Source organism: Bombina bombina, chromosome 11 (genome assembly GCF_027579735.1).
Source record: "Bombina bombina isolate aBomBom1 chromosome 11, aBomBom1.pri, whole genome shotgun sequence".
Classification (NCBI taxonomy): Eukaryota; Metazoa; Chordata; class Amphibia; order Anura; family Bombinatoridae; genus Bombina; species Bombina bombina.
In genome coordinates, this window is record NC_069509.1 from 51,400,335 (window position 1) to 51,413,517 (window position 13,183).

General features: G+C 36.8%; 1 protein-coding gene across 1 annotated transcript in view; it reads right to left on the minus strand.

Annotated features, from left to right (window-relative positions):
* Positions 1-13,183, minus strand: part of LOC128641659 (glucagon receptor-like) — a 148,200-nt gene that overhangs the window by 25,464 nt on the left and 109,553 nt on the right. Inside the window, exons 8-11 of the mRNA XM_053694193.1 lie at positions 10,173-10,279; positions 9,695-9,851; positions 4,195-4,354; positions 1,348-1,408 (exon numbers count right to left, since the gene is read on the minus strand). Coding sequence (XP_053550168.1) covers positions 1,348-1,408; positions 4,195-4,354; positions 9,695-9,851; positions 10,173-10,279 — 485 coding nt within the window. The remainder of the gene's footprint in view (positions 1-1,347; positions 1,409-4,194; positions 4,355-9,694; positions 9,852-10,172; positions 10,280-13,183) is intronic.

Sequence of the window (13,183 nt, forward strand, 5' to 3'; positions counted from 1 at the left end):
AAAAAGAAAGTTATTTTACCTCAAAAGTTTCTCAGTAACCACATCCCAATTCTAAGCAACAAACCAGTATATCTGTCCCGGGACAGCGGAAGGAGCGAGATTATGTACACACTCATCTTATTTCCCTATTCAGTTTAAGGAAGTTTACTATGAAATCTCATGAGATCACAGTAAATGAGTTCATGACCTCAGCACTGTTGATGCTGATTGGCTGCTGTTCATTTCTTCATTTTTTTTCATTTGTTTTACCTGCAGCTGGGCTGCAGCTGAGTATAACTTTTTACACAGCACTTGCTCTGCTGAGCTGAGGAGATTGTGAGGTAAAATATCTTCCTTTTTTACATAGAGATGCTCAGGTGATATTTTCCTGTCAGCTTTTTACAGTTATCCTGCATCAGTTTCAAGTGATTTAGCATATGAGTATTATGTCCCTTTAACTGAAAAACTGCTTTAAAACACATTAGGCCGTTATCATCAATATTGAACGACTGTCATATTTTTTGTTTAGTGAGACTTTAGTAATTCATGCAAAAATCCACAACATGCCACCCTTACCCCTGCAACTTTTTTTTTGTTTTTGCATGCGCTTAAAGGGCTATGAAACCCAAATTTCATGATTCAGATAGAGCATGCGATTTTAAGCAACTTTCTAATATACTCCTATTATAATTTTTTCTTTAGTCTCTGGGTATCTTTATTTGAAAAGCAGGACTGTAAGCTTAGGAGCCAGCTCATTGTAGGTTCAGCATCTAATTAAAGGGATATTCCAGCCTAAATTGGAAACCACATGGGTGCATTTCGGTATTGAACAGAAGCAATTTTGTAATATAGATGTATTAGCAAAAATGCTTCTAATAAAAGCTATAGCTGTTTCAAAAGTGTATTTAAGTATGCACCGTGCACCAGCGTTTAAAACACAACACTTGTTCGGAGAGCCTAAGATGCTTTTACCATCTGATAATGACTCAATTTGTTAATTGCTGACATGATACAAGTCCCACTGATAATCTGAGCAGCTGTATTTTTTAAAATGTGGTTGCAGTGAAAAAATCTAGCTATGCTTCACATGCACATGCAGAGAAAAATGTTAACACTAAAACAGTTATAACTCTTAATAGACGCATTTTTGCCAATAGATTTATATTGCAAATATGTTTCTATTCAAAGATGCAATAAATCTATGTGCATTTATATTTTTACTGGAATGTCCCTTTAACTGTTTCACTGCTGGCCCGTCACACAAAGCTAGCCTTAGTGGCACTGCCTGGCCCTCTCACACACTGTCAGTAAATCACTACACTTTGTCATTCTTGGCACTGCCCTTTCTCCCTCCTTCAGAGCTCTTACTCAGAGTTCTCCTTCAGGTATTTAACAATCAGCCATGGAACCACAAACAGAAGCGGAGTGCCTGTAAATGAGAGAGAGACAAACTCAGGAGATGCTTTATTCACTGCTTTAAAGGGACAGCAGACACCTTGTAATTACGAAACATTTCTATTGTGTTACTATAAAAAAACATATCAGCCAAGTCTAAACATTTAGAAAACAAATTAACATCTTGTTTTTGCAACTGTTTTTCAATAGCCAAACTCCACCCACTATTTGCTTTACTTGGATGAGCCAATCTGAACTTTAGTTTGCAGACAACAAGGCTAGTTACAGTTATGTTAGTAGAAAGTGCTGTGCTTTCCAGTTGAGCCAATTAGGGAAATATATGTAGCAGATTTGTTCTTTTTCTAATGAAATGTAGACTTCTCAAGACTAATTTTCAGAGCTAAATTGCATGAGAAGGGGGCAAAATAACAAAATAAATAATGAAATTATATTTCAAAGTCCTGAACATTTTATAAAAAAACTCAAGGAAGTTACTGTCCCTTTAAATGCCATAAAAGGTTAGTGATAGATAGTTATGTGTAATGTCATCAGACAGGAGATCTTTGGCTCCCATCTCCTTTGGGAATACAGCTAGCTCTCAGTTTACGCCGGGGTTAGGTTCCAGAAGGAATGGTTGTAAATCGAAACCGTTGTAAATTGAAACCCAGTTTATAATGTAAGTAAATGGGAAGTGAGGGAGTTAGGTTCCAGGCCTCTCTCAAAATTGTCATACGTAACACCTAATACATTATTTTTAAAGCTTTGAAATGAAGACTTTAAATGCTAAACAGCATTATAAACCTAATAAAATAATCACTTAACACAGAATATATAATTAAACTAAGTTAAATGAACAAAAACATTTGCTAAACAGCATTATAAACCTAATAAAATAATCACACAACACAGACTTTACTTGCATTTTTCTGCAAACAGTTCTTTCTATGCATTCCAATCTGGACTGATTTATAGACAGGAAGATCTTGTTCCTTTGCAAGCTGCTCGATAGCTCAGGTCTGGTTAAACTGATTAATTTCAGCTTGCTTGGCTTGCATATTTTTGCTGCAACACAAGCGGACAGCTCCACCTACTGGCTATTTTAATCAATGCACTGCTTCTCAATGCTTTTCAATAGCAGTCACATGACTGAAAAAAAGGTTGTTATTCTGAAACGGTGCAAATTGAACCGTTGTAAACCGAGGGCCACCTGTACACACTGTGTGCAGAATTATTAGGCAAATTAGTATTTTGACCACATCATCGTCTTTATGCATGTTGTCTTACTCCAAGCTGTATAGGCTCGAAAGCCTACTACCAATTAAGCATATTAAGTGATGTGCATCTCTGTAATGAGAAGGGGTGTGGTCTAATGACATCAACACCCTATATCAGGTGTGCATAATTATTAGGCAACTTCCTTTCCTTTGGCAAAATGGGTCAAAAGAAGGACTTGACAGGCTCAGAAAAGTCAAAAATAGTGAGATATCTTGCAGAGGGATGCAGCACTCTTAAAATTGCAAAGCTTCTGAAGCGTGATCATCGAACAATCAAGCGTTTCATTCAAAATAGTCAACAGGGTTGCAAGAAGCGTATGGAAAAACCAAGGCGCAAAATAACTGCCCATGAACTGAGAAAAGTCAAGCGTGCAGCTGCCAAGATGCCACTTGCCACCAGTTTGGCCATATTTCAGAGCTGTAACATCACTGGAGTGCCCAAAAGCACAAGGTGTGCAATACTCAGAGACATGGCCAAGGTAAGAAAGGCTGAAAGACGACCACCACTGAACAAGACACACAAGCTGAAATGTCAAGACTGGGCCAAGAAATATCTCAAGACTGATTTTTCTAAAGTTTTATGGACTGATGAAATGAGAGTGAATCTTGATGGGCCAGATGGATGGGCCCGTGGCTGGATTGGTAAAGGGCAGAGAGCTCCAGTCCGACTCAGACGCCAGCAAGGTGGAGGTGGAGTACTGGTTTGGGCTGGTATCATCAAAGATGAGCTTGTGGGGCCTTTTCGGGTTGAGGATGGAGTCAAGCTCAACTCCCAGTCCTACTGCCAGTTTCTGGAAGACACCTTCTTCAAGCAGTGGTACAGGAAGAAGTCTGCATCCTTCAAGAAAAACATGATTTTCATGCAGGACAATGCTCCATCACACGCGTCCAAGTACTCCACAGCATGGCTGGCAAGAAAGGGTATAAAAGAAGAAAATCTAATGACATGGCCTCCTTGTTCACCTGATCTGAACCCCATTGAGAACCTGTAGTCCATCATCAAATGTGAGATTTACAAGGAGGGAAAACAGTACACCTCTCTGAACAGTGTCTGGGAGGCTGTGGTTGCTGCTGCACGCAATGTTGATGGTGAACAGATCAAAACACTGACAGAATCCATGGATGGCAGGCTTTTGCGTGTCCTTGCAAAGAAAGGTGGCTATATTGGTCACTGATTTGTTTTTGTTTTGTTTTTGAATGTCAGAAATGTATATTTGTGAATGTTGAGATGTTATATTGGTTTCACTGGTAAAAATAAATAATTGAAATGGGTATATATTTGTTTTTTGTTAAGTTGCCTAATAATTATGCACAGTAATAGTCACCTGCACAGTTATCCCCCTAAAATAGCTATAACTAAAAACAAACTAAAAACTACTTCCAAAACTATTCAGCTTTGATATTAATGAGTTTTTTGGGTTCATTGAGAACATGGTTGTTGTTCAATATTAAAATTAATCCTCAAAAATACAACTTGCCTAATAATTCTGCACTCCCTGTATAACAACATCTAGTCTCCTTCTAACTCTATCTATGTCTCACTTACCCCAGCCAAGATATAGGTACAAAGTGTAGTGATTCTTCTCTGAAAACACAGCTCCAATCAGCAGCTTGTACAGGTATGCCGCCTCCACCACAAACCAATAGTGATTGGCCAAGATGCAGTATTGCATCACCACCTGCGCTATGCGGCAGCCTATAGTGGCCTGCAAAAAAACAAAACAGCTTAAATTGGTGATCTTTATACTATATTAAAATAAAATACAGTTTACTTGATATAATATCACCTTTGATAGTTTGACTGTTGATCACAGTGACAATTAATATCATAAGTAGTATTATATGTTAAATAGGAATTTTATACAAGAACTGTTTATTATTTTTTCATCCCATATTTTATTGTTTTAAAGTTCAATTTAATATTTAAAGGGATAGGAAAGTCAAAATTAAACTTGCATGATTCAGATAGAGCAGGTCATTTTATGACAGTTTTAAATTCACTTCTATTTTTAAATGTGCTTCGTTCTCTTAGTGTCCCTTGTTGAATACATATCCTACACTAGTGGGAGCTAGCTGTTGATTGGTGCCTTCACACATGTCTCTTGTTATTGGCTAACTAGATGTTTCATCTAACTGCAATGTTGTTCCTTTAGCCAAGGATAACAAGAGAATGAAGCAAATTTGATAATAGAAGTAAGTTGGAAGTTGTTTACAATTGTATGCTCTATCCAAATCAAAGAAAACGTTGGTGTTTCCTATCCCTTTAAATACTAACAGGAGCATGAAAGAGCGTACTAATCACAAAATACAACTGTACGTTTTAAAGAATCAATGCAATTGTTTTTTTTAAACACATAATACTGCTTGATGTCATATTTTTTTTATATTTACTTTTTTTTTGTTAAATTTCTTAAGGAGACAATAAACTTAAAAAATAATGGTACATAAGTCTGCACGTAGTGCAGAACTATGTAACATTATCATAGCGACAGTTTAAAAATAAAAAATGTTTAGAGATTTTAGCCCCCAAAGTTACACTTACCTCCTTTACTCTACAGGCTCTTCTGATCAGGTCTTAGCGGTTCGTGGTCGTGCTCTCTATTCACAGCGCGCCAGATCGCGCTGTTGAACTAAATGTAGCTTGCTCCCGCTACCAGACCACTGTGTACACAATTATTTAACATTATTTTTTTAAGTTTACTGTCCCTTTAACCTTTTTTATTAAAAAAAATGTTTACAAAACAGTAGAAACCTTAACCAATTTAAGCCGTTTCATGACATCATAACAGCACTGGGCTTTAACACCATTAAGACGGCATGGAACGTCCTGCCTTATACAGCGTCCTGCAGTTTACCCCTTTAAAGACATCAAGCATTGGCCTGGGGGTTGTGCCTAGAAGCGTAGACAGTCCCCTAAGATCCGATCTCGGCCTTGAAATCACTTGATCGCATTGACGATCGAGTGATTTTATTTTTACTTATACTTTTTACATCAGAATGACTATTGTACAGGCATGAAGGGGTTAAAGGAACAGTAAAGTCAAAAATAAACTTACAATAAACTTACATAACTTAGACAGAGCATGCAATATTAAACAATGTTTCAATTTACTTATAATATCTAATTTGCTTTGTTCTCTTGGTAAGAGTAAGGCTAGGTAGTCTGATAGGAGATTAAGAGCATGCACGAGTCTAGCATTCTATGGTAGTAGTATTTGCAACTATGTATAACATTGCTATAACATTATAGGTAACACTACTGCCAGATGGCTTAAGACACATGCACGCTTCGGAGCTTATCTACGATTCCTCTTTAAGGATACCAAGAGGACTAAGCAAATTTGACAATTAAAGTAAATTGGAAAGTTGTATACAATTGCATGCTTTAGGCATTCAATTTAAAGGGACATGAAACACAATTTTTTTTTTTTTATGATTCAGATAGAGCATGCAATTTTAAACGTCTAATTTACTTGTTACCTAATTGGTTTTATTCTCTTAGTATCCTTAGTTGAAAAATATACCTAAGAGTAGCAATGCACTACTGGGGAGCTAGTAATCGGTGGATGCACATATATGCCTCTTGTCAATTGCTCTCTTGATGTGTTCAGCTAGCTCCCAGTGGTGCACTGCTCGTTCTTCAACAAAGGATACCAAAATAATGATGCCATTTTTATAATGGAAGTAAACTGGAAAGTTGTTAACATTTTATTCTCTATATGCAAACCAAAAGAAAAAAAAATAAGTTCCATGTCTGTCCCTTTAAATATTATGTTATTTATACAGCCTATCCACAAGAACTCAAGTAGCTTTAAGGGGCAAATACTCAACAAATTTATGTCATGTGAAAGAGTATTATTTGAATATGATAATAATAAATTAACAGTGAAAGGTTACGTTGACGATGTTTATTTTATTTTTCTCTGTTTACAGATGATCTATGGAGCTGAAGCTTGTTGGCGCTATTGGTTGACGGTCACACACAAAAAAAGAATAACGACCTAAAGGGACACTAAATTCCAAATTAAACTTTCATGATTCAGATATAACATGCAATTTAAATACTTTCCAATTTACTTCAATTATTATACATTTTAAATGCACTTTCTAAATCACCAGCAACTACTGAGCATGTGCAAGAGTTCACAGTGTATGCGTATATAAGTCTGTGATTGGCTGATGGCTGTCACATGATACGAAAACTTTAAAACTTGTCAGAATTTTTTTATTGCTCATTACAAATTCAGATTAAGTGATATTGTATTGTTTTTTATTATTATTCATTTATTGATCATGCAATTCTGCTGTATTAACTGTCTTTTGGCACTTTAACTTTTTGTTCCTTTAACCCCTTGCGTCATATGGACATAGGTACTACGTCATACTTGCCCAGTGTATTTGTTGACATAGTACCTATGTTGAACACACAGGCGTATGTTGTGGTCCCCACTGTCAGCTTAGATGGAGCCGCAACCAGGGGAACGGAGGCATATGCCTTCATATAGTCAAGCCAGATCGCCAATCGTTACAGTGACACTGTCTGCGGCACTGTCTGTAATGATCTTCCACTGGTGCCGGTGGGAGGGAAAGGGGGGGCGGGTGGCTGGTCCAGCAAAGGAGGAGGAGGGAAGAGTGGGGTTCCCTACACTACAGAAAATAGTGTGGAAGGAAGAGGGAGGGATGGTCTCCTAATTTACAGAAAAATAACAGTTGGGGGGCAGAGGTGCGTCCCTTCTTGAAAGAAAAAAGTGATCTTGGGGTGGGCAGTGTGAGGGGGGCCCTTACACTACAGAAAACAAATATAATTAATAAATATAAAATAAATATATTATAATAATACTTTGTTACTGGCAGACTGGCTTCCAGTAACAAACATAGTGGGGAACAGTGGGAGGGGGAGAGTTAGAAAGCTGTTTGGCAGGAGGTATAAGGGAGGTGGGGTGGTGAGGAGGGATTCCTACACTACAAAAATGAAAAAATAAATATATAAAACTAAATAAATAAATAAACGCCCTAAACTGCATGCCAGCAGACTGCCAGTATGTAAGATGGTGGTGACCAGTGTGTGTGTGGGGGAACAGAGCTGTTTGGGAGGGATCAAGTAGGGGTCAGGAGGTGGGAGGTGTCAGGTGGGAGGGTAATCCCTACACTACAGCAAATATTAAAGCTAACTTGTTAAACCCTTTACTGCTGTGAATTTCTGAAGTGCGGTGCACAACTGCAGTTAGCAGCCTTCTAATTGCCAAACAAACAATGGCAAAGCTATGCATGTCTGCTGTTTCTGAACAAAGCCCCCCCAGAGAAGCTTTTACAAACATTTTTCTTATGACTGCAGTAGTTGTGTGTAAATACTTTCAGTAAGAAACAAAGATTGAGAGAAAGTTACTTTTTTTTTAATATGATCTAATTTGGCAGCCGAATACTGTCATGAAATATACCTAAATGGGCCTAGATTGATACCTAGGGTTATTTAGTTTAAAAATATATTTAGTTTTGGGGTTCAATTTTGAGAACTTGGGGAGTTTTACTATACCAAGTGAGAGATACCCCATAGCATCATTTTAGACATAGCTGCAGATTAAGACCTTAAAATCATCAAAGATTAAAAATATATACATGATTGCTCTTAGCTGAATGTCATAATTCCACCTTAACTTCCATCTGTCCACCTTTATTGTTGCCCTATATAAGGCTATCAGCAACACCTGGTTGTTGCTTGATTATTGAAGTTGTGATCTGGATTGTATCCTTGAACTCTCAGTTTATCCTATTTTCAAGCCTCTACCTTCACAGCCTGATATACCTGTGTATATTTTACCCTGCACATCTAACTGAATTCTCAGCTTACTCTCACTCAGCATACTTAGCAACAGACCTGAGCTCTCTTTTGGCCGTAGCTGGAATCCTGACGTCATCCTTCACCGCCTCGCGTCTGAGTCACAACCACCTAACAGACGCTGCTCAGAGCTTACGCGGCACACGCTTCCCTGCAAACATCCAGTAGCGTCTCTGTCACAGAGCCAGACGCTGCTTCGGGTTAAACACCCCACGCTTCTCCACTGTTCAGTAACCGCAAGTATCTTTTTGTTTGCACTCTCAATTTGAACTATCCTCAAGTAAATGCTATAAGTTACCTGTGCATATTGTCTCTCAAGCATGAATCACATTTGCCGTATGTAACAGAACTTCCTTGTTTCTCATTTGACCTCAGTCTTATCTATAATTATCTCTAGAGAGTTTATGTGTCTATTTCACAAATCATTACCTCCATTAACCCTAGAGTATTAAGCTATAACTTGTGGGGTAACCTTATTCAAATAGCTACTAATATAAATCTGCTAATACCTTATGCATCACTCATCTAAAGCTATATGAGCTGAATTTAAGGAATCAGCTACAAGCCTAATATTTAAAACTGTCAGAAATTTAGTTCATGATACTGAATCAGAGGATGCCAGTGAACAAATGATGAGATTTTTACCATTTTTTTTGTGGTACTTTTACAATAATATCTTAATTATGTGTATAAGCAGCTAGTTGAAATTGTCATCCACGCGGCTCTATTTCTATTTAAACTGAGTGATAGCAAAAATGCAAAAAATTCTACGGTACTTTGGGCAAGTTTCTCTCTGACATTCCCGGTAGGGAAGGAGTTAATATAGTAGCATTATGTCTAAATTACAAATGAGGCACAAAAATGTAAACTTGCATTTTTCACTCATAGTTGATGGTTACTATATGCTTCTATTAAAAACTGAAATGCATCCATATGGAAAGTGCAGCTAACAGGAAGTTCATGATTGTGTACAATTGGGTCCCGGGACTCTAATGCTCATTGGCTGTAATGGAAATTTCGCAATGAAAAAGTTGATTTTATTTAGCACAGGATATTCTATTTTTCAAAATCAAAGCTCTGTAACACATTGTGAAACAAGCTATTTTAGATGGTACACAGAAAAAAAAGATCCTTGTTAACCTTTAACCTATTATATTATTGAAGTAAAATGACTGCACTAGGGGTCGCAGTGTAAGCACCGGACACTGACCTCATTATTGACTAAAGTTTCCCAGTCTGAGACTTTACTAATATGCATGTCCCATCGCTTCGCCTGCAAAACATCCTTAATGATAACCGAGAAACCTCGCAGGGCAAATGAGACAAACAGGTTGGCATGGATGTAATTCCTGGTGCAGCGCAACTTCCTGAGGGGAAAAAAAAGTCTCATTAAGTCATATAAATAGTATGGCTGCAGAAAGCAATTTTGATAGGCATACAGTATGTGTGATTGATATGGCACTGAGAACTGTAAAGATGAGGGCAAGACCATTACATACACTGGACTTATGAAACAGTATGAGTGCTGGGAGTCACAGAGCTGTGTATGCATGCTGGGCTCTGTAGATCGCTATAGAGCGGTTTAAAGGTGCTGGTTACAGGGTATCACTATGGCGGGGCAGGGTATCACTATGGCGGGGTGTACACATGCTGGGTAAAATTGTAAATATGCTGGTGATCATAGTTACCTGCACATGGTGAGAATTAGCAGAGCTAATATCAATGTCAGCAGAGACACAGAGTATCCTACAGTGTACAGAGCCCTGAAACTCAGCAACAGGTCCCGAATCCCCACCTGAGGGCACATGATGTTAGTACAGGTGTAGATATCTTAATCTCTATACTAATATATATATATATATATATATATATATATATATATATATATATATATATATATATAGTACTTATGGTCACTTTTCACAGCACACGTGCACACACATACACACATACACAAATACACACCTGCCTGAAAGAAACAAAAGAAGATGGTATTTATTCTGAAGTAAATTGGTTAAACATTTTAAATTCATCAATGCAGCTAATTATTCAATACAGTAGACATGTATTCAATGTAGTATAATTTTCAGATCAATGCATATATATATATGTTTTAATATGATCTGAGTATTTTAAATTATTATGAAGATTAGGCACACATCATTTATTTGAGATTTAGCTTCCCATGTCATATCTTGAGCTAGCACATTTTCCCAGACGTATATGTGGATTGGACCTTCAACAGAAGACCTAGTGAATCATCATGTTGATTATCACATGTATCTGTTAACTTACCCTATCCTGGGATTCTGAGCATATCTCCACTAAAGTACAGACACAGTGTCCCTCTCACCCCAGGTAGCATCCAGATCTAGGTACCATGCCAGGGCAATTATTTTAATTGAGTTATATAGATATACATCACAGTGTAATCTGCATAGTGAGTGCGGAGAGGGGTCTAGGCTGAAGTGTTTGATTTCAGGTCTTTTACAATTTCTGCTGTGGCTATAGCCAAATTAATTCATATCAAGTAGATATTAGCTCAATTGAATTATTAAATGATGTGATACATATGTAGTTTATCCAATGCCACTCAGCAATACCTCAACATACCTTTCCTTGACACTACATGAGTATCAGTGAAACATAGAAGTAGTAGATTGCTGGTTTACCTTGTGACATTTTGTTTGGGCAGAAGCTGGATGACCAATTTAGATACATCCTTAAAGGGACATTAAACACTAAATACAAGCTAGATAGAATGATGCATTCAAAGAAAAGATTAGTCCATGAATAACATGTAGATGTATTTTTTAAAGTTTCATTAGTTGTTTAAAAAGTGACAAAATAAGTGTAAAGTTTTAGTGTCTATAAAACACTGGGAGCTGCCAAGTTGTAACTTAGGTTACCTTCTCTGCTGTGGCCAATTAGGGACAGTTATACATAGGTCATTAGAGTGTGCAACCAATGGTTGTGCTGGATTTAACAGTGTTCTGCACTTCCATTTCTAACAGGAACTGAAAAGCTCACAATTTCAGAATGGAACAACAGGCAAAGAGGACAAAATAAATAATGAAAGTATATTGCAGAGTTGTTTTATTATATACAATTTATCATTTAATATTACCATCTCAAAGTGTTTAATGTCCCTTTAAAGCTGTTCATCCAGGGCTCTAAAACCGGAGTGTCTCGCTTTTTCTACACCGGGAACCACATCATTATTTTTTTGCATTTTGCTAAATTACATCAGCTGCACAAAAGGTGAGCCATTTCCTCCCCAAATTCGTCTGTCAGAGTTTGAGTGAATCGCTGTTTTGCACACCCTCTTGCACGTTAACTTTGCTAGACGGAGGCTTTTTGCACACGTCAGGTTGCAATTGTATAATAAGTTGAAAGTAAAAAGTTAGCGGGAGAACGAAACCTGATGCGCAGTAACCAAATATGGCAACTTTTCCCGATAGAAGTCAATGGAGAGTGCAAACTGAAAAACTCTAACACATATACTCGAATGCTAACCAGACAGGAGCTATTAATACTTCAGATTCCGATGTTCTTCACATACAGAACAATGTACCTTTTATTGTAAATGCATATGTCTATATATACCTATACCTGTATCTCTATTCCTATAGATATATATGTATAGATATGTATTTTACATTAACATTATCATACAGTATATATTTATATATATGTGTGTGTATGTATATATATATAATCTATGTGTGTATATATATATAATCTATGTGTGTGTGTGTGTGTATATATATATATATATATATATATATATATATATATATATATATATATATATATATATAGTAATAAAAAGTAAAAAAAAATTCCAATGTGAAGAACACAGGAATGGAAAATATGCATAACCGCCAATAGCCCAACGCATTATCCCCCTACTTTACTTAACTCCTACACCACCACAGTCCCCCAAAGCAATACAAGCCCTAACCAACTACCCTCACACTGCTTAACTACCTAATACCCCCACCTCTACCGCCCCCTTAGTTACAGAAAACAACAAACAATAAAATTATAGAAAACAAAACACTTTACTAAAAAACAAAAAAACAAACACTAACAAAAATAAACCCCCCAAAGTTATGCCTTTACTAAAACTAAAGCCCCCTTTTAAAAAAATAATTATACATTCAACATATTAATTACTATCAGTATTATACACTTTAATACATTTTGGTGATGATAAAATCCTATTACATTAGGTCATATTTTAGGATAACAAATTAAATAAGGTTATGCCTATTTTTGTCTCTCTATATCAACCAACCCCATAAGTTTCCAACCAGAGAATCAGAGTATCAATAGTAAAACAACTTTGCAATATACTGAAAACTGAAAGAGAACATGACAGCTTCACAAGCCTAACCCTGTCACATATCTGTTCTTAAAGGGACATTCCGGTCAAAATTTAAATGCACAGATAAATTACATGTTTGAATAGATGGCAAAATGCTTCTAGTAAAATATATCACTGCTTTAGTCTTAACATTTTTCTCTGCATGTGAAGCATAGGTAGATATTCTCAGTGCACCGGCATTTTAAATAATGCAGTTTCTCAGAGCACCAGTGGGGCTTGTTTCATTTTAGCAATTAACAAATTAAGTTATTACCAGATGGCACAAGCATCTTAGGCTCTCTGAGAAAGTGCTGTGTTTAAATGCTGGTG